Genomic DNA, 20,267 nt, shown 5'->3' with positions numbered 1-20,267 from the left:
AGTTAAGATTCCCTTACTTGTGATTAATCGTGGGCTACATTCCTATTCCAATTGTCATTCTGGAAATGGAATCTTTAGCCAATGCCTTAGTAAATCCATCAGCCAAATTAAACTTTGTTCGTACGAAATCTATTGTAATAATTTCATATTTGATGAGTCCTTGGACATAACTATGTCTCACACCAATGTCTTGATTTGCCATTGTATACTTGACTATAAGCCTTTGCCAATGTTGCAACATTGTCACTATGTATTGCTATTGGTAATATTGGTTTTGGTAACAATGATATTTCAAACATGAGATTCCTCAACCATTCAACTTCCTTTCCTGCCGAGGCTGGAGCTATAAACTCTAAAGTCATAGTGGAATCTGTAATGCAAGTTTGTTTCTTGGACGACCAAGAAATTGCACCTCACCCAAGGAGGAAAATCCAACCACTAGTTGAAGAGTGATCTTCTGTATTTTTAATCCAACTTGCATCAGAATATCCTTCCAAACCTGAAGGATAACCACTACATGTTAATCCATAATTAATAGTTTTCTTTAAATACTTAAGTACTCGATGTACTACTTGCCAATGTGATGGACTAGGGTTATTAGTATATCTACTGAATTTGCTTACCGCAAAAAAGCAATATCTGGCCTTGTACTTGTCATTGAATACATTAAATATCCTATTACCCTTGCATATTCCAGTTGTGAAACTGCTTTACCACCATTAGGTAATATCTTTAAACTAGGGTCCATAGGAGTTGAAACAAGAGAGCATTCATAATTGTTGAATTCTTAACATCTTTCCAATTTGGTGGTAGTTTGTCAATTATAGAAGAAAGATTGAATGTCATCCATTGAAATATTATGTTGCTTAAAACTTCCTAGGATTCTTTGGATTTAATGAAATTGTTCCATAATTGGTCTAGCATCAATCATTTTGTAATTATTCAAATTACTAACCAGAAATTTCTTGCTTGATGCATCTTCAGAAATGTATTTGCTTTCAAGTTGATCCTAAAGTTCTTCTGCAGAATCCACATATTGATATATGTCAAATAAAGGATCAAACATACCGTTCAGAATGTGACCACGACAAACATAATCATCATTCTCCCATTTATTCCTTTTTCGTTGTTCCTCTAGTGTCTCGGTTTCGCTTTCTTTGGGTTGAGGAGAACTTAGAACATATGCCACGTTTAGAATCGAGAGAAGGAAATGCATCTTCTTTTGCCATTGTCGGAAACCAACGCCTTCAAACTTGTCAAATTTGTGAAAGTTTGCAGACATCTCACAAATTATTGTCATCTTAGGGAATATATTGCTTTTAGACTGTTGGAACAATTTTCCAAGAACTTAGGGAAACAAGATGAACAACAACGTAAACTTGATATAATCTTCTAGGCATGAATACACACTTTCCTAAAAGCAATATTTCGTCCCGTATAAGAGTGAAGGGGATCACGAAATTCGCTTTTGAGATACAAAGAGAAATACAACGATAATACTCACTCTTAGTATTAACGTCAAACAAGAATAAAATTCTCATGAATTGATTTATGTGTTAAGTGAATGACTGAATGTAGAGAAAAGTCTCTCTATTATCTGTACATCAATAGAGCACATGATCTTTTTATATAGATTAGGGATGGCAAAAAAATCCGTGCCTGCGGATATCCGCGGATAAAACCCACGACGGATAGTTACTATCCGTGGATATTTATTACCTATGGATAACGGGTAGCGGGTATTTTAATACCCGCTTCTAAACGGATCGGATGCAGGTATTATACTATCCAACCCGCAGATACTCGTTACCCAAAAAAAAATAAAAAAAAATTAATTAATATTTTTTAAAATTAATTTTTTTATTACTCTTAAAAAAGGGAAATTTTAATAACAATGACTTAGGATTCCTTTCAATTACCTTTTTTGAAAAGAAAAAAAGAGGTTACATTACTTTTGACCTAACCCTAATAGAGATATCAGACATATACATAGAATCCCAATAGAAAATTCTCTCTTAACGGAGGACTCCTTTCTTCTTCCTTCTGGTTCAGCTCGCGTAGGGAGTAGGCTCCATTCGCTCTTCCTCTCTCTCTCGGTTCTGATTAGGGTTTTGTTTCAATTTGGGATTTGAAATTAGGGTTTTATTTGTTCTCTGATTTTGGGGGTTTCTTTTGCACGTTTTGATTCGCATTTTTGGAGTTCGTTTCTTGATTTCTTCCCTGTTGATTGGTGATGCGATTTTGGGGTTATGATTCGAATGAGTGTTTTGAGTGTTTTTGGATTTTAGTTCATTGATGCAGATTGGATTTTTGAAGACCCTAGTGGTTATCGCGATTTGGAGATTTCTGTGATTGGGTTTGTTTTCGAAATTTAGGTTTAGGGTTCCTGTTTGCGTTTTCTTGGAAATTCTTTATCTCTCTGTTTCATACATTGATAGGTATTTGTGGGTTAATCCTGTCACTAAATTGAGACTTCAGTTATTGGGTGTTTCTTTCTCATATATTTTTTTTTTCAAAAGTTGTTCAGTATTTGTTTTCTTTAACTTGTCTAAAAATTACATTATGTCTTTTTAATATGTAACAAATATATTAAATTGTTCTCTTTAACTTGTAATTTAACTTAAACCTTATTTAAAAATTCACAACATATATTTTTTAAATATTTTTGGGTTGAAAACGGGTATCCGCAGATTGAAAAAATCTGTGGTTTTTTTTATGTGGATATCCAGCAGGTAGCGGGTCGGGTTGCGGGTTTCTTCATAAATGATTGTAACTTTTCATGAATGGTTGTAACTCTTCATGAATAATTGTAACTCTTCAATTGTCATAACTCTTCATGAATAAATGTAACTCTTCATGAATCTCAAAACGGTCTCTAATACTCTTAAATTCAAACATCTTTGAACTTGGATTGATCATCATTGTCTTTGTACATTGTTATAACTTTTGTTAATTAAGCATTAAATAAGTGTATTATGTTAAAATTTATATTATATATATATATATATATGTGTATATATATATATATATATATGTATATATATATATATATAAAAGATTAAACAAATTACCAAATGTATTGTATGGTCGTATAATCATATTCTCGTGATGGACCGTATTGTCATTACGTAACTGGCCGAACGGCCAAGTTTTCACAAAATTAATGCTAACATTAATCAGCTTAAAGCAAAACATGTTTATCAACAATTGGACCGTGATTAGGCTACCGTTAATCCAAAGTCCAGTCCGAAAACTATAAATACAGGTTTAAGATAAAGAAATAGGTGATTGCATTTATTACACATTAACTGATATAACTACCGAACAAACAGTAACTTTGACTTAAGATATACCTTCTGGAGGTAAGTTTCAAGTTTGACTCTACATATTATTCTAAACCCGTACATAACTATATTTTATATGTCTAAATGTGCTTCAGTTTGCTAAATTACTTTTCTCCTCTTGAAAACTTTCTCTATACTTTTGCATTAATGTTTAGTGAGTTTTCAGAATCCAATGAGACATATCCTCTGTTTCCTTAACATTGACTTTGCTGTGAATTAGTATCAAAATCAGCCGAAACTAACCATCATCAATCATCTGTCATTGGATTTTCCATCTTTTCTAATGTTATTCAACAACAATCTGGACTCAAGTAACTGACTGACAGTTACAAAACAACTCGCATGAATTAATTGATGTTTTTTAGAAAATACTAAACCAACAGCTTAAGCCGGTCATGTTTCTGCTGCTACTGATAAGCTTACAAAGGCTCTCTAACCCATTTTGAAGCATTCAAAACCAAACTTAAGCGTATAGAAAAGAAACATCAAAGGAACTAGTAATACATTCAAACAAACTGTTATTTCACAGAATGATATAATGTGCTTGAACTCACTTGTCAGTATGAGATTTGAACAATATATCTGATCTCATCCTAAGTTATTTGATTTTAGGACCTAGGACATGGACGGAGCAAGCGAGTCATAAAGTCCCACATTGAGCAAGGACCTGAGAAGCAACTGAAGTTCAGAATATAAAATTGAAAGACTTACATTTCATTTAGCATACCTTTCTCGGCCTTTTGGCTAAGATCAAGTGTAGTATCTGTTCTTATCAGTTTAATATCTGATACGTGAGCCATTGGTTCACACGATATTAAATTAATTTTTTGAGGGAGAGGGTTTATTACAGTGGCTTCACTGAGACGCTCAAGCATTGTCTTTGCTATGCACTAATGCAAGGACCTGGTGCGTCCCACCCAATTTAGTCAAATTTGTTACTTTTGATAGATAGTTCCATAATAATATGGCTAAGATTTTTCTGATTTAGATTGTAACTTAATAATATGGTTTTACTCAAATATCAAATTTTGTTATGTTCTATTTCTACAAGTAAAAGTTCTACATTCCCTATTGTATTTATATTCTTAGTTTTTATATTCTTAGTTTTTATATACCTGAGAAAGATGTATCATGTGCTTTGATTATATTTTTTATATTTTTGAATTTCTAAGAACAGTTTAAATATTTTAGAAATGCGCTGAGACTATGGGGACCAAATGACTTTGAATTTTCTAACAAGTTTTCTTTCCTTGAGTTAAAGAATCAATATAAAGGTCAAAGGATTATAACAGTACATTTATTTTCTAAGGTTATATGAGGGTTGGACCTTGAACAATGTGGGCTGGAAGACCAACTAGTCATCACAAATGAGAGGGGATCACTAAAAGGCCTAATAAAATAACTATTTTATACCTTGTAAACTTTTTGGAATTTTTAGAATGAGTTTTGGAACATGTTTTTTGACATAAAATTTCTCCAACACTGTTCCCCAAACACATGAAATGCAGTATGAAACTGTTTCGGGTTTGGAGGTCTCTTGTTCAAAACACTCCATGTTGTCTCTGAGATTGGATAGACCTTGAAGATTGGACAAACTTGAAGACTGAAGGAACCTTGAAGATTGCACAAACGTTCATCCAATGGTCATTCACCCAAAAGTCATTGGGTGTAAATGGATTTTCAAACGCAAATTCAATGTGGATGATACTCTCCAATGTTATAAAGCATGCTTAGTTGCCAAAAGGATTTTATCAAAAACTAAAGGTTGTGACTAAAACCTTTGGTTCTGTCATCAAACCAACCACTATTCACATTGTTCTGACTAAGTGACTAATGCTTTTCTAAATGGTGATTGGGAAGAAAATGTCTACATGCAGCAACCACCAAGATTTGTTGCTACTGATTCTACTTTGGTATGCAAACTGCGGAAAGCTATATATGGCTTGAAGCAGGCCCACCATCAATGATCTGTCTCATTCGATTTTCATTCTTTCCTAATGTTATTCAACAACAATATGGACTAAAGTAACCGACTAGCATTAATTAATTGCTCTCTCACCTATTTTGAAACATTCAAAACGAAAATTAAGAATTCAAAACGAAAATTAAGTTTATGGAAAAGAAAGATATCACATGAACCTGTAATACATTCAACAATATTGCTGATCTAATCCTAAGTTATTTGACTTTAGGGACCTAGGACATGGATGGAGCAGGTGCCTCATGAAGTCTCACATTGAACAGTGCTCTGAAAAGCCGCTGAAGTTCAGATTATAAAATTGAAAGACTTCCATTGCAATAATCATACCTTTCTCGGCCTTTTGGCTAAGATCAAGTGTAGTATCTGTTCTTATCAGTTTAATATCTGATATGTGAGCCATTGGTTCACATGATATTAAATTAATTTTTTGAGGGAGAGGGTCTATCACAGTGGCTTGCTACTGAGACTCTCAAGCATCGTCTTTGCTATGCACTAATGCAAGGACCTGGTGCGTCTCACCCAATTTAGTCAAATTTGATTTCTTGATTTTCTGATTTTCCAGTTTATCTAGTTCTAAATGATTGTGACTTCCAATTTGATTTATAACTGTGATTTCGTGAATTTAGTCAAATTTGATTTCTTGATTTCCTGATTTTCAGACAGTTTATCTAGTTCTAAATGATTGTGACTTCCAATTTGATCTATAACTGTGATTTCCTGAGTTGGTATGTGTATCTAGTTCTTAATGATTATGATTTCAAAGGCGTGGTTGTATTTTTGTGCACTTTTTCTTTTAGGTGATAGTTTCACTATGCCTAGTGTTGTATTTTTGTGCACTATTTCTGTTAATTTAAAGTTTCACATTAGTGTTGTATTTTTGTGCACTATACATTGCCTAGTGTATATATAAGTGGGCTTGCAAGAGATGTGTGAAGGCTTAACATGTGCTTTGCAATTACGTTCTGCCCTTCTCACCAGGGTATATCTTATTATTAAGTTTACCACTTCTTCACACTTAGAATCAGAGCATGGTAAGTAATAGTAACATCCACAAAAGTATCTGGAAATAGTATGTGTTTGAACTGAGTTATTATTTTCACATTTGATAAATAGCTGCTGGAAATTCTGACTATGAAGTCTTATCAGTTCAACACTAGATAGGGGAATTACAAGTCTGTAGAGGAAGACAGTAGGGATTTATGGAGTGTGTGTTGGAATGATTAATGGAGTTCTTAAGGTGTGTGAACTAGTTTATAGGTCAATTTGTGCGGGGCTTGAGGTTGTGTAGACCGATCTTATAACGTTGCAGAAAAAGGAGGGCATATCAGCAAGTAATCTAAGACCACTGGAGATGCCTTATGCTGCATCAGGTCAGATCTAGTAGTTTCTATTTTTTTCTTTCTGGTTCAATCTGTTATGGAGTTCATAAACATAGTAGCTGATGAGTGATGGAATTGGCTGTTGTTAGAGGAGAAATTTAGCAGGTTTGGATTATACTTATTGACACTTGGCGTTTTATTAGTTTTTGCTGAGAAAATTGTAGTAATCTAGCCAAAAAAATGGAGTAACAAGGCAGTGAGATAACTAGGATGAATTCACATGATTAAAATTCACATATGAACATTAAGAAATACACAAAAGACGCAAACATTTTTTACCACCACCCAAACTCGAATGATTTGTTTTGAACCTTCTCCAGAAAATTCAAGGTTCGGATGTGCAGTAAGTCGGCCTTTTTTAGCTACCTCGATGACCCTTTTAGAACATAAGATATGCAGAGAATGAACCCCTCCTCAAATTCATGGAGACATTCATAACCTTATCTCTCATAGTGCTAGATTTGAACTAATTTGAACCCAATAGTAACCATACTTACCATGATGACAGAATTTGATAGGATATGATGTAATAGGTTATAATGGGTAATGTGTGCAGAATAAAACGAAACAGTTTAGGAATTAGTTGGGAGTTTTGGTTAGTTGGCTGGGGGGCCTGTATAAGAAGGCAGGGAGCTCTTGTGTGAAGTTACTTTTGGATAATCTTGTAGATTGAGCTTTGGCTCTTTGTGAAGGGGAAACCCTTGGAGGAGAGAGCGCTCTCCTATTCTTTGTGTTCTATACACTCTATACAATAAAGAATATTACTCTTTTGTCTCTTTTCAATTCTGGGTTCCTATCAATTGGTCTGACCTGCCGGATACCCTTAGGAGAGGACGGTCGGATCAAAGGTTGCGGATCAAGAAGTGATCAAGAAAGGGTGGAAGCATGGAAGGAAGAGACAATACCTTGGAGAGGAGGACCAGCGAACAGAGCAGGGCAGAACTGAAAATGAGCATGGTAGAATGGAGAAGAAATATGCAAGAAATGCGGCAGGAATTTAGAGAACTCTTGCAAGTTCTTGGAGGAAGGATGGGGAACCAGGAAAAGCGATTAAAAGGCAGTCAGGGTCTGTAAATGGAGATCAAGATTCTGTTAACAGAGGAAAAATAGGAAGGAGAGAGGAATTTCTTCAAGATGTCTTGAAAGGAAGAAAGAAACAAAGATAAGTATGGAGGCTGGGCAAGATAGTCTGCTAGACATCAAGAAAGCCAAGAAACCCTCATATGGAGGAGAAAGTTCAACCAATAGTGAGAAGAAAAGCGAAACGGAAGCTGCTGTTTTGAGTGTTGATGGTTTTGCAACCATTAGAGGGCAGGATAGGAGAGAAGAAAATATATGTGGAGAGGAAGGCAACGAGGAAAACTGTGATGGAGACATTGATGTGACTACTGCTGAGAAAGTTGCAAAAGTTGTTTTTACTGCTAATGAGAAAGTTGCAAAAACTGCTGTTTTTACTGTTGCAGAGAAAGTTGAAAAAGTTGTTGTTTTTACTGTTGTTGTAGAAAAAGCTATTGTTTTTACTGCTGCTGAGAAAATAGCAAAAGCTGTTGTTTTTACTGCTGCCCAGGAAGTGGCAAAAGCTGTTGTTTCTATGGGAGATAGTGGGGTAGGTTGTGGTGTGTATGTCAAAACAGTGAAGAAGGGTGAAGACAGAGGAAAGAAAGCAGAATATGGTGGGAATAGGGTGACTATGATGGCTGGAAATAAAGTAGAAGATGCCGCTGTTTTGAGTGGAGAAAAATTCATCCAAGAATTCAAGATATGGTTGTCACAAACATATAAAACAGTAAAAGACCAATGGCAGAGATATTTCTTTGCAGGGCTGCAATATAACATTCAGAGGAAATAATTACTTCAACATGATGATGATGAAGAAATTGGATGGTCAGATCAACAAGTTCTTTCCTTTTTAGCTTTCAGGATGAACAATTCTGGACAAGGAGAGGGTTTATCCAGTGCTGCTGCTATAAAAGTACAAAAAAAGTTTCGGGGTTGGAAGAAGAGAAAAGAATTCCTGATCATTCATCAAAAAATTGTTAAAATCCAGGCCCATGTAAGTGGTCACCAGGTCAGAAGACACTATAGAACAATCATATGGTCCATGGGAATTCTGGAAAAGAAGCAACTCTTAAAGGAGTCAACAATTCTTTCATATAGACCACCACCCAAGCCTCCATACCTTAATTGGAGGGCAGTAGCCAGTGGGTTCCCTTCCTATGATGAAGATGAGCCATGGGAACAAGCATTACTATACCAACCTTGAGGACAAGGTTGTTTTGCAGCAGGTTGTAATGATAGGATATGATGTAATAGGTTATAATGGGTAATGTGTGCAGAATAAAACGAAACAGTTTAGGAATTAGTTGGGAGTTTTGGTTAGTTGGTTGGGGGGCCTGTATAAGAAGGCAGAGAGCTCTTGTGTGAAGTTACTTTTGGATAATCTTGTAGATTGAGCTTTGGCTCTTTGTGAAGGGGAAATCCTTACTCTCCTATTCTTTGTGTTCTATACACTCTATACAATAAAGAATATTACTCTTTTGTCTCTTTTCAATTCTGGGTTCTTATCAGAATTACATCAATGGACCATTTTTGGATATCATGTACATCAATGCCGATATATATATAAATATCTCACTATAACTTTGTTGTTGTAACGACACAGAGAAAATGAAGAGTTAGAGTACAAAAAACTGAACACAAAATAAGAAAAGTAAGGGTACGCCTAAATTCTATACAATGATCTGCTGCCAGTATGAGGTTGCACCATCAAAATTCACCTCCAACTTTCCATTTACATATTTACACTGTTTGAATTCAAGCAAGTGGATATTGAAAGTTGAGTTTCTTCTATAAAGGGACATTAAACTAACATTTCAATATGTAAAAATTAAGAGAAGTTCAGTCTCAATTTAGATGTCATTAGTAGTATCAGAAAAGTTCATCTGAATTGGTACTTGAAAAGGATATGTCGTGAACAATAAAAAACTGATGAGGAAAATCACATTAAGAAGATTTTAACAGTTTCGATCATCTGAACACTTTATACTTTGTTTTAACTTAATTCCACAAATAAAATGAATTTTCAAAATCTAATGAGACATATGTTCTGTTTCCTTAACATTGACTTTGTTGTGAATTATTATCAAATTCGAAACTAACCACCCAGCAAGGTCTGATTGTTCTGTATATTAATAGCATGATGGTGAACATGTTCCAAAATAAAATAAAATACAGTCAAATAAAAGGAAATAAAATAAAGAGCACTAACACATGTGCATATACCAACTAAGAGGAAAAATGAGTAAAAACATACATCTATCTCAAAATGAACACCAAAACCCAAGTAAGTTTGAATAGTCTTTAAAATTTAAAAAACAAAGCATAAAAATCAACAAATCTCTATTACATATCTCCAATGCTTAGTGGCAGCAGATTGTATATCTTGTTCTTCTTATGATATCGACAAACTCTTCATTACTAGTGACTCGGGCTGCTTCTTATGATTGCAAGTCTTCAGTTCTATGCGGTATGCTTGTTCTCATGCATGACTCTCAACATATTTCTATATTTCTTCCTCATCATATACATATGAAATCTGGATTGTTGTCAGTTTTGTTCTTTCCTAATGTTCTTCAACAACAATCTGGACACAAGTAACTGACTGACACTGTTACCAAACAACTAGCATGAATTAATTGATGTTTTTTAGAAGATACTAAACCAACAGCTTAAGTCTGTCATGTTTCTGCTGCTACTGATAAGCTTACAAAGGCTCTCTTACCCATTTTGAAGCATTCAAAACCAAACTTAAGTGTATGGAAAAGAAACATCAGAGGAACTAGTAATACATTCAAACAAACTGTTATTTCACAGAATGATGTAATGTGTTTGAACTCACTTGTCAGTACAAGATTTGAACAATATTGTTGACCCAACTTTAAGTTATTTGATTTTACGACCTAGGACATTGTTGGAGCAGGTGCCTGATAAAGTCCCATGTTGAACAGGACTCTGGCATGCAGCTGAAGTTCAGAATATAAATTTCAAGACTTATACTTGTTGAAACATACCTTTCTCCACCTTTTGACTAAGATCAAGTATAATATTTGTTATTATCAGTTTAAGTTTAATATCTTATATGTGAGTAATTGATTCACACTATATTAAATTAACTTTTATGATAAGATCTACCTTGTAACTAAACCAACCGAGAAAATATAAAATAAATGTTATTTTTCGTGATTCCTGTATCTTATAACTAATCTTAATCACAAGGAAATATAAAATAAATTGTAAGAGTTAATTATGACAAAATATAGAAAAAAAAAGCTCATATTCAACAAAATATAAAGAAAAATCTCATTTTTTTTTTGTTTACTGTAAACAAAAACCAGTGTCAATCTTATCATGCACTTTCAATAAGAAATTATATACATAAAAAGAAAAAAATAAATAAATAGAATTTAATATCATGTGACTAGTGCTGTAAACATTAAAATCTTTTGTTCCATGCACATAAAGATTCATTAATCTTGTAATAACTCCCCATTCAATGAAACTGTAACTGTAACCTTAAAATTCACTTCGTTTCATAATTCCAAGAAGATAACACAATCATGCAACTTTTTCTTTTCTTTAACTGTCTCCAATTTATTCTCCTTAATTCTTCTGGAAAAGTAACTCTTATCTTCTCTCTCCCTTTCTGTTTCTCTTTATATACCTCTTTCATTAGCCTTCATCCATCTCAATCTCAGAAATACTTTCTAAGTACCCTTAAAAATGGTTGAATCTGATATTGTGTTTCCATCATCCTATTCTCTTCCTTCTTTTGACCACTCCACTGATACTGATAGTGTTGCTGGTTCACCCTCTCTGCAGAAACCATCATCTTCAACAACTCGTCACCACCATCAATCAAGAAAGAGAAAACTTGGCAGACCAGTAGGTTCTAAGAACAAGCCAAAACCACTACTTGTGATTGACAAAGCCAATAAGAGTGTTGTAAAACCTGTTTTCATTGAAGTTCCTGAAAGCTATGATGTGATTAGGACAATTGTTAAATTCGCTCGTCATCACCAAGTTAGCATCATAGTGCTGAATGCTTCAGGAACTGTTTCCAATGTCACTATTCGTAACACTCACTGTCATGCTTCTCCTTTCACTCTATATGGACCTTTCAAATTAATTTCCCTCACTGGTACTTACATACATAATGCTTCTTTATCATCAACCCTTAACAAGGACCCTCATTGTTCTTTCGGCATTTCTGTTTCTGGAATCAAAGAACAATCCTTCATCGGAGGAGTTGGAGGAAAAGTTGTTGCACAGAATGTAGTTATGGTGACAGCTGTTATTGTGAACAAATTTTAAAGTGTATCAACAATTATAGATGATGGGATATAATAATTGTAACCCTAATGCATATATATTCAAGGTAACAATTAAAGCATGTCTAGCTTCGATCTTATTACCTAACATCTAGAGACATGTGTATGTAACAGAATCAAGTGTTTTTCTCTTTTTTTTTTTATATGAATTCACATCAATTATTCCCTTTAGGTTTTCCTTATATATGTTTTCTTCATTTTCCTTTTAATAATAGCTATTTTAATTTGACTAAAATTCATATCAATAAATGGTTAGTGAAGCATAAAACATAAAGTTTATGTAATAGGATCTCTTTATAAATCTTTCTTAACAAGTTGGAAATATATATATATATATATATATATATATATATATATATATATAAGGGCTTTTTAGTTTAATTCACTTATTTTTCTTTCTTTAATATTTCATTGATTCTACCTTGGAGAGAAGATATGGAATTATGAGTTGTAGAGAAGCAACATGTCTTCTCCAATGGTAATTTATTTTTGTTTTTTTTTCTCTTCTTTTATTATAAAAACATTACAAAAAAATTGATATTACCAATTATCAAAAAGTAATACATAAAATCTACCAATAAACTAAATTATCGATGATTTATTGATGATAAAAAATTCATTCATAAAATTGTCGTCAGTAAATTCTATAGATAGAAATTTTGTTTCGTCGATAATTATCGATAGATTTTTTGTAGGTAATTATCGATAGAAAAATCAGTCGATAAATTCGTAGGTAATTATCGACAACAAAATTCGTCTGTAAAATCTGTCGGTAAATATCACGATTTGATTCATCTTCTATTTCTGCTCTTCTTTTTCTTTGTCGGTAAATATCACGATTTGGTTCATCTTCTATTTCCGATCTTCTTCTTTTTCTTATTTGTTATTTATACCAATCCAAAAGAATGAATAACACATTCTAAAAAAAATATCTTCAATTCAATTGAATCCTTCAGTATAAACTGATAAAATTTTGGGAAAAAAATTATTAGAGTTCATGCCAAACAGTGCAAGATGTGTCTCTGATCATAAAAGCAGTGACAAACAGTGGCTTTGGCCGGACTTAGAGTGGAAAACGGTGGCGCCGCATAGTGACAATGCTTGGATGCATCATTATGTGAAAGAGAAAGAATAGAGGCACTGCCCCTCCCCTACGCGTGTTAGAGAAGAAGAAGATGGAGTGAAAGACCTCAAACGTGATGACATCGGTGGAGATGGAGATGACAACCTGGTTAAATAGAGATGGAGGTGCGTTAAAGGGGCTCGTAGCTATGGTGGTCTAAGCTAAGATGGGGAACTGGGAAATATAGGGGTTGCCTCGCGCAAGAAAAAACATAAGAAAAAGACCTATGCGAGAGAAGATAATAAGTGTCTTGAAGGGACACCTTATCTTATTTTTTGTTAGGATAAGAGTATTACGGGACTATATAGGGGGAATAAGTGTCTTGAAGGGACACATTATCTTTTTTTTGTTAGGATATAAGTATTACATCCTGTGTGGTGAAAGACAAGCTTCCTTGAAGGCTTACGAACATTGTTATGTAACCAGAATGCTTACTAACATTGTTGTGTTACCAGAAATAAAGAGACAATTAACCATTTGTGTGTTAGTGTGAGTTGCATGTACGGTGTTCAAACTAGGATAGTTTTTAGTTTTTTTTTGTCACCAAGAAACACATCAATTGGTCCGATTTGTCAGAACACAGAAAAAGAAAAGAAATGGAAGGATAAATCATTAGAGAGGATGGTCAATGAGCAAGAAAGAGTGTTAGATAATGTAAGGGTATAGACACGAGGGAGTCATTAAGAACTCATGGAGATGCTTAAAGTATGTATAAAAAATTCCAAGAATTCAAACAGGAGTTTAGATATATTTGATTGTTGTGGAAATCTAAAAATATTTGAGAAGATATTTGCTAGATTAAAAAATATTTGACAAATATTATCTTTTGATATTTATTAATATAATTAAATAAGATAATTATTTAACAATATCAAATAAAATATCTTTAAGATATATTTTTCTCAAATTATCTTTAATCATAAACATTTAACAATTATCAAAGCTCTTTTAGTAGAAAAAATAGAGAAAAACGCAAGATCCCATTTTTGTTGTTGGTTCCCTCTTCTTGGCTTAGCCAAATTTCTTCACTTTTTCATGTTATGCTTGGATTGACTTCTTGTGGTATTGATTATTTGTCATTCTTGGATTTATCTTTAAGATGCCATGACACTTTAACCAATTTTTTTTCACACCTCCATGAGCTTAACTTAGCTACAACTACACTAGCACACCTCAAAATATCTAAAGAGCATTTATGCAACTAAAAAGATATTTTTATCATGTTTTTGTATCTCATGCTCAATAAACTCAATTATAAAAAATCTTAATAAAAATATTCTATTAAAGTACAAAAACTAATTATGAATCCAATATTAAAGGCTAAATGATGGCATAAATATGCACAGAGATATTTGTCAGACTGCATATAGGACTCTCAGTTGGAGCAGGGGATTTTGGACTCGGTTCTGAGGATAACCGAGGCCAAAAACCCTGCACAGAGATATTTGTCAGCTGAAAAGTTTTTTCTTGGCAACTTTCGCGGGTTTTATGGCTTTGGTTGCCATTATAACCGAGGCTGTAGGTACTTTATGGCTTCGGTTAAGATAGAACCGAGGCATATATTGTCCCAATAATTTCAAAAATGCCTTTGTGCTTCAGTTTCTGACCAACCGAAACATAATGGACGCGTTAGTAGCCTCGTTTTTTACTATATGACTGACCAAGGTATGGGGAAACTTACCTTTGTTTGTTTATGGTTGTATGTTATATGTGTTCTTGATTATCTTGATTGGTAATCCTTGTTTTGATACATGTGTATATGATTATGATTATCTGTGATTATTGTTGGATAAGAGTTTGTGTATGAATGAGCATAGAGTTTATGTAATATTTGTGATGAGTTTTCCCTATGAAGGTATTATGTATGTTTAGTTGGGTTATCCTAATAAAAGGTTTGATGATAAGGAAGGGAGAACAAAGTTATGATGCTTGGGGGTTTTCATGCAAATATATGTTGTAAGTGTTGGGTTATAGGGCTCCCTTCCTATGTGGAGAATAGGCTAAATAATGTGAGTCATTATGTCTCACTTTGTTTTAGTGGAGATGAGTTAGATTAGTAAGACACATCAGAGTCATTTAAAGAGGGGGAACAACCAAGTGAGAGAGAAAGGAAGAGAAGAAGTCATTCCCACATAACATAAAATTTCCACTTGTGTTTTCATCGTTGTGAAGTTGTTCACCGTTGGACTAGACTGATTTTTGTACATTGGGTTTCAAATGTATGGTTCTTCATTTTGATCGTCCGGATCATCCTTATGCTAAAAACAATTTCTCTTTCTTTTATAAAAAAATACCAAAAAATATAAAATCTTTAAAAACTAAAAACATCTACATTTTCAAACGAACAATCTTTCAGTCAGAACTACGTGATCCTTGATTCTCCATCAAGAGTGGAGATACGTATGAGCAAGGCTAGTCCTTGTCAGGTTCACTTCCCCAAAAATCCGAATATCCATAATCAATTTCTCAAACAAATTACTCAAACAATTCCTCAAACAAACTTTTCAAGCAGTTTCTAAAAGAACTACGTAACCCTGATTTCTCATTTTGAATGAGAATACGTAGGAGTAAGGTCAATCCTTGTCGGGCTAAAAAAACTAAAAAATATATTTTGTTTCTTTAGAGTTTTATTTTAGGGGATAGTTAAGCATTTTGAAAATCACATCATATTCGCGTATTTAGTTAAAGGTATTGCCTTCGGGCAGGCGTTGTAGGGCGCTAATACCTTCCCTACGTGTAACCGACTTCCGAACCCAGAATCTCATTTTCGTAGACCATGCCTTATCATTTTATGGTTTTTCCGTAGTTTTCTAGAATAAACTATGGTGGCGACTCCAAATCTCTTTTTCAAAACCTGTCTCTTTTTTGTATCGTCGTCCCGTCGCGATTCTGGTTGCAACATATGTTTTTCCGTAAGAATTGTCTTGTTAAAACTTAGGACAGTAAGGAGATAATCCTCCAAGGATTTGTTGCTACTGATTCTACTTTGGTCTTCTTAGCCCATATGGTATCCCATCCTTTCAATTAACTTGTCAACCCTTTGCTTATGATACTAATCTTCAAAGTGTGATATCGCCTTTTCAATTGTGGCATTCTCAGCTTTGCCATGCCTATGCCAGAACTACTCATCTTGTTATGAGATTGATAAATGTGAAAAATACTTGTTTTCATACTTATTAATTAACTCAAAGTTGTAGTTATTCATGAAACATTATGTTTTCCTTATTGAAAAGTTGTAATAATGAATAGGAAAGTTGTGTAATCAATTGTAGAGGAACTTATACATCATTTAGAGTATTGTCACCTGTTTCTCATTAAGCTAATTAATCATGCGCTCAACTACAAGGGAGATTATTCGCTCAGCGTACCAGCACAACTCGCTGAGCGAATTAGGGTCAGTTAAAGGATCTACAGTTGATTATTCGCGTAACGCATGAATAGTTGTGTGTTGAGCGAATGAATTAAATTTGAATTGGCTTTTAAGTCAAGATAGAGAGAAAGATGGGTAGTTCTGGTTGGAAAAATAGGAAAAGCATATATCGTTGTTCGTTCATATGCTTTGTCTTGAATTTACTATAATCGTATGAAAATATAATTCTATTTGAATGTCTCTACTTATTGGGAAGTAACTTTGAACATGGACATAGATAGAGCACCTAAGTGATTTGGGATTTAGGGATAGACTTAATATCTTGGTCATTCTTAGCATTTGACTTAATGCAAATTGTATGTTAAATTGACTAAGGGAATAACACTTTGATATATGAATTTAGTTCTAGTTGCTAAGGGTTAGGACTAGTAGCCTTGATGTGAATGTTCGATTGAAATAATAATATATACAAAGTTTTATCTTCATGTGAGTCATGAATCCAATTCCAACGAAGCTTTCTTTAAAACTTTCAATAGTAATTTTTAATATCTTGTTAATTCAATTTAGTTTAAATTACATGAATCAAATTACTATCATTACTAAATTGGCTTTGATAAATAAGCTCAATTAGAAAACATAACTCAATTCCCTTAGGAGAATGATACTCTATACTTACTTTTACTACTTGAAACGATTTGTTATACTTGACAAAAGGTTATCGGAGATTGTGTAATGTTTCATGTAACCAACATGTTTTCTGTGATATGTGTGCTATTGCTAAGTCTCATCAATGATTTTTTTAAACAAATAATGTGTATTTTGTGTTTTTCCCTAAGAATTGTCTTGTTAAAACTCAGGACAATAAGGAGATAATTCTCCGAAGATTTGTTGCTACTGATTGTAGTTTGGTCTTCTTACCCCCTTTCAATCAGTTCTTCAACCCTGTGCTTATGATACTAATCTTCAAAGTGTGATATCACCTTTTCAATTGTGGCATTCTCAGCTTGGCCATGCCTCTGCGAGAACTACTCATCTTGTTATGAGATTGTGTAACGTTTCATGTAACTAACATGTTTTATATGATATGTTTTATGTTATATGTGTGCTATTGCTAAGTCTCATCAATTACCCTTTACTACTACTATCTACACTAAACCCCTTGAACTTGATTTTCTTGACATATGGGAACCTTCCCCGGTTGCTGCTTCTAATGGTACTAGGTGTTACATTGCTTTTTTTTATGCTTTCTCGAAATACACGTGGCTTTATCTTATACACTCTAAATCTCAAGCGCTTAATGTTTTGTGCGTTTCAATCAATTTTCTGAAAATCAAACTAGACACCGTTTAAAATGTATCCAAATTAATAATGCTAAAGAGTTTTGGACTATAACCCCTCTTCTTACCGTATATGGTTTTCATCAGTGCTTCACATGTTCTCACACGCATGAGCAAAAGCGAAAGCATAGACATATTAACGAATTTGTGCCTGCTACTACTCTTGATACATCTTCACACACTGATAACACTGCTATACGGAAAAATATTCTACATGGTTCTCTTATTCTTCCTTCCTCACCCCTCTCTGTAGATACCACTCCACTGCTTGACCAACCACCTACCACAAACGTTCATCCAATGGTCATTCGCCCAAAAGTCATTGGGTGTAAATGGATTTTCAAACGCAAATTCAATGTGGATGATACTCTCGAATGTTATAAACCATGCTTAGTTGCAAAAGGATTTTATAAAAAACTAAAGGTTGTGATTAAAACCTTTGGTTCTGTCATCAAACCAACCACTATCCACATTGTTCTGACTAAGTGACTAATGCTTTTCTAAATGGTGATTGGGAAGAAAATGTCTACATGCAGCAACCACCAAGATTTTTTGCTACTGATTCTACTTTGGTATGCAAACTGCGGAAACCTATATATGGCTTGAAGCAAGCCCACCATCAATGATCTGTCTCATTCGATTCTCATTCTTTCCTAATGTTATTCAACAACAATATGGACTAAAGTAACCGACTAGCATTAATTAATTGCTCTCTCACCTATTTTGAAACATTCAAAACGAAACTTAAGTTCATGGAAAAGAAAGATATCACATGAACCTGTAATACATTCAACAATATTGCTGATCTAATCCTAAGTTATTTGACTTTAGGACCTAGGACATGGATGGAGCAGGTGCCTCATAAAGTCTCACATTGAACAGTGCTCTGACAAGCCTCTGAAGTTCAGATTATAAAGTTGAAAGACTTCCATCACAATAATCATACCTTTCTCGGCCTTTTGGCTAAGATCAAGTGTAGTATCTGTTCTTATCAGTTTAATATCTGATATGTGAGCCATTGGTTCACATGATATTAAATTAAATTTTTGTGGGAAAGGGTCTATCACAGTGGCTTGCCATTGAGATTCTTAAGCATTGTCCTAGCTTTGCACTGCCACAAGGATCTGGTGCGTCCCACCCAATTTAGTTAACTTTGTTACTTTTGATATTAAGTATGATAGTTCCATAATAATACGGCTTAGATTTTTCTGATTTAGATTGTAACTTAATAATATGGTTTTACTCAAATATCAAATTGTTGTTCATGCTCTATTTCTACAAGTAAAAGTTCCACATTCCCTATTGTATTTATATTCTTAGTTTTTATATACCTGGGCTTGCAAAAGATGTATCATGTGCTTTGATTATATTTTTTATATTTTTGAATTCCTAAGAAAAGTTTAAATATTTTAGAAATGCGCTATGGGGACCAAATGACTTTGAATTTTCTAACAAGTTTTATTTCCTTGAGTTAAAGAATCAATATAAAGGTCAAAGGATTATAACAGTACATTTATTTTCTAAGGTTATACGAGGGTTGGACCTTGAACAAGGTGGGCTGGAAGACCAACTAGTCATCATGTTTGGATGTTAATGTTACAAAGAAATCACAAATGAAAGAGATCACTAAAAGGCCTCATAAATACTATTTTATACCTTGTAAATTTTTTGGAATTTTTAGAATGAGTTTTGGAACATGTTTTTCGACATAAGTTTTTCGAACACTATTCCCCAAACTCATGAAATGTAGTATGAAACTGTTTCGGTAGGGTCTGGAGGTCCCTTGTTCAAAACATTCCATGTTGTCTCTAAGATCGGACAGACCTTAAAGATTGGACAAATCTTGAAGATTGAACAAACCTTGAAGACTGGACAGACCTTGAAGACTGGACAGACCTTGATGATTGGACGAACCTTGAAGACTGGGCAAATCTTGAAGACTAGGCGAACCTTGAAGATTGGACGAACCTAAGCACTCTAGGTTGTCTTGAAGGTCGGACGGACCTTACTCGTTGTCTCTAAGACCGAGCGAGTTTGTTGAAGGGCGAACAGGCTCCCTAGTCGTCCTTGCACACTCTGACGCTCAAGTTAGTAATGTAATCGAACAGTTGGCACAACAAGTAATGCATATATATTGTGCATCATGGTCTAAAGTCATACCTGAGACCTTTATTTATACTAGTTGTAATGGGCTTTTACCTTTCACTAGCCTAATAATGGCCCAATCCTACCTTAATCTGCCTTTAGGGGCTTAATGAGTCATTACTAGTGGGCTTGGCCTAGGTGGACGATCATGGGAGGACGTCCTGGGAGGATGGTGGACGACCTGGGCGGTTGGATTGGATG

General features: G+C 34.1%; 1 protein-coding gene, 3 non-coding genes and 1 pseudogene across 4 annotated transcripts; all 5 read left to right on the top strand.

The window, feature by feature from the left end:
- Window positions 1–4,067: 4,067 nt before the first annotated feature.
- On the top strand, window positions 4,068–4,261 carry LOC124845521 (U2 spliceosomal RNA). The gene has a single exon (XR_007029459.1). It is a non-coding gene; the product is annotated as a U2 spliceosomal RNA (small nuclear RNA).
- A 1,387-nt stretch (window positions 4,262–5,648) lies between these two features.
- LOC124845528 (U2 spliceosomal RNA) lies at window positions 5,649–5,844 on the top strand. The gene has a single exon (XR_015782473.1). It is a non-coding gene; the product is annotated as a U2 spliceosomal RNA (small nuclear RNA).
- Window positions 5,845–10,770: 4,926 nt separating this feature from the next.
- Window positions 10,771–10,896, top strand: LOC148192517 (U2 spliceosomal RNA; annotated as a pseudogene).
- A 587-nt stretch (window positions 10,897–11,483) lies between these two features.
- LOC124845484 (AT-hook motif nuclear-localized protein 17-like) lies at window positions 11,484–12,262 on the top strand. The gene has a single exon (XM_047322590.2). The coding sequence runs from the start codon at window positions 11,484–11,486 to the stop codon at window positions 12,072–12,074; it is 591 nt and encodes a 196-aa protein (XP_047178546.2). The 3' UTR covers window positions 12,075–12,262.
- A 6,601-nt stretch (window positions 12,263–18,863) lies between these two features.
- LOC124845515 (U2 spliceosomal RNA) lies at window positions 18,864–19,059 on the top strand. Its single transcript, XR_007029458.2, has one exon. It is a non-coding gene; the product is annotated as a U2 spliceosomal RNA (small nuclear RNA).
- The last annotated feature ends 1,208 nt before the right edge of the window (window positions 19,060–20,267 follow it).

This window comes from Vigna umbellata, chromosome 9 (assembly GCF_029865625.1).
Source record: "Vigna umbellata cultivar VRB3 chromosome 9, Vumbellata_1.0, whole genome shotgun sequence".
NCBI lineage: Eukaryota > Viridiplantae > Streptophyta > Magnoliopsida > Fabales > Fabaceae > Vigna > Vigna umbellata.
This window is presented reverse-complemented; position numbering and strand designations above follow the sequence as displayed.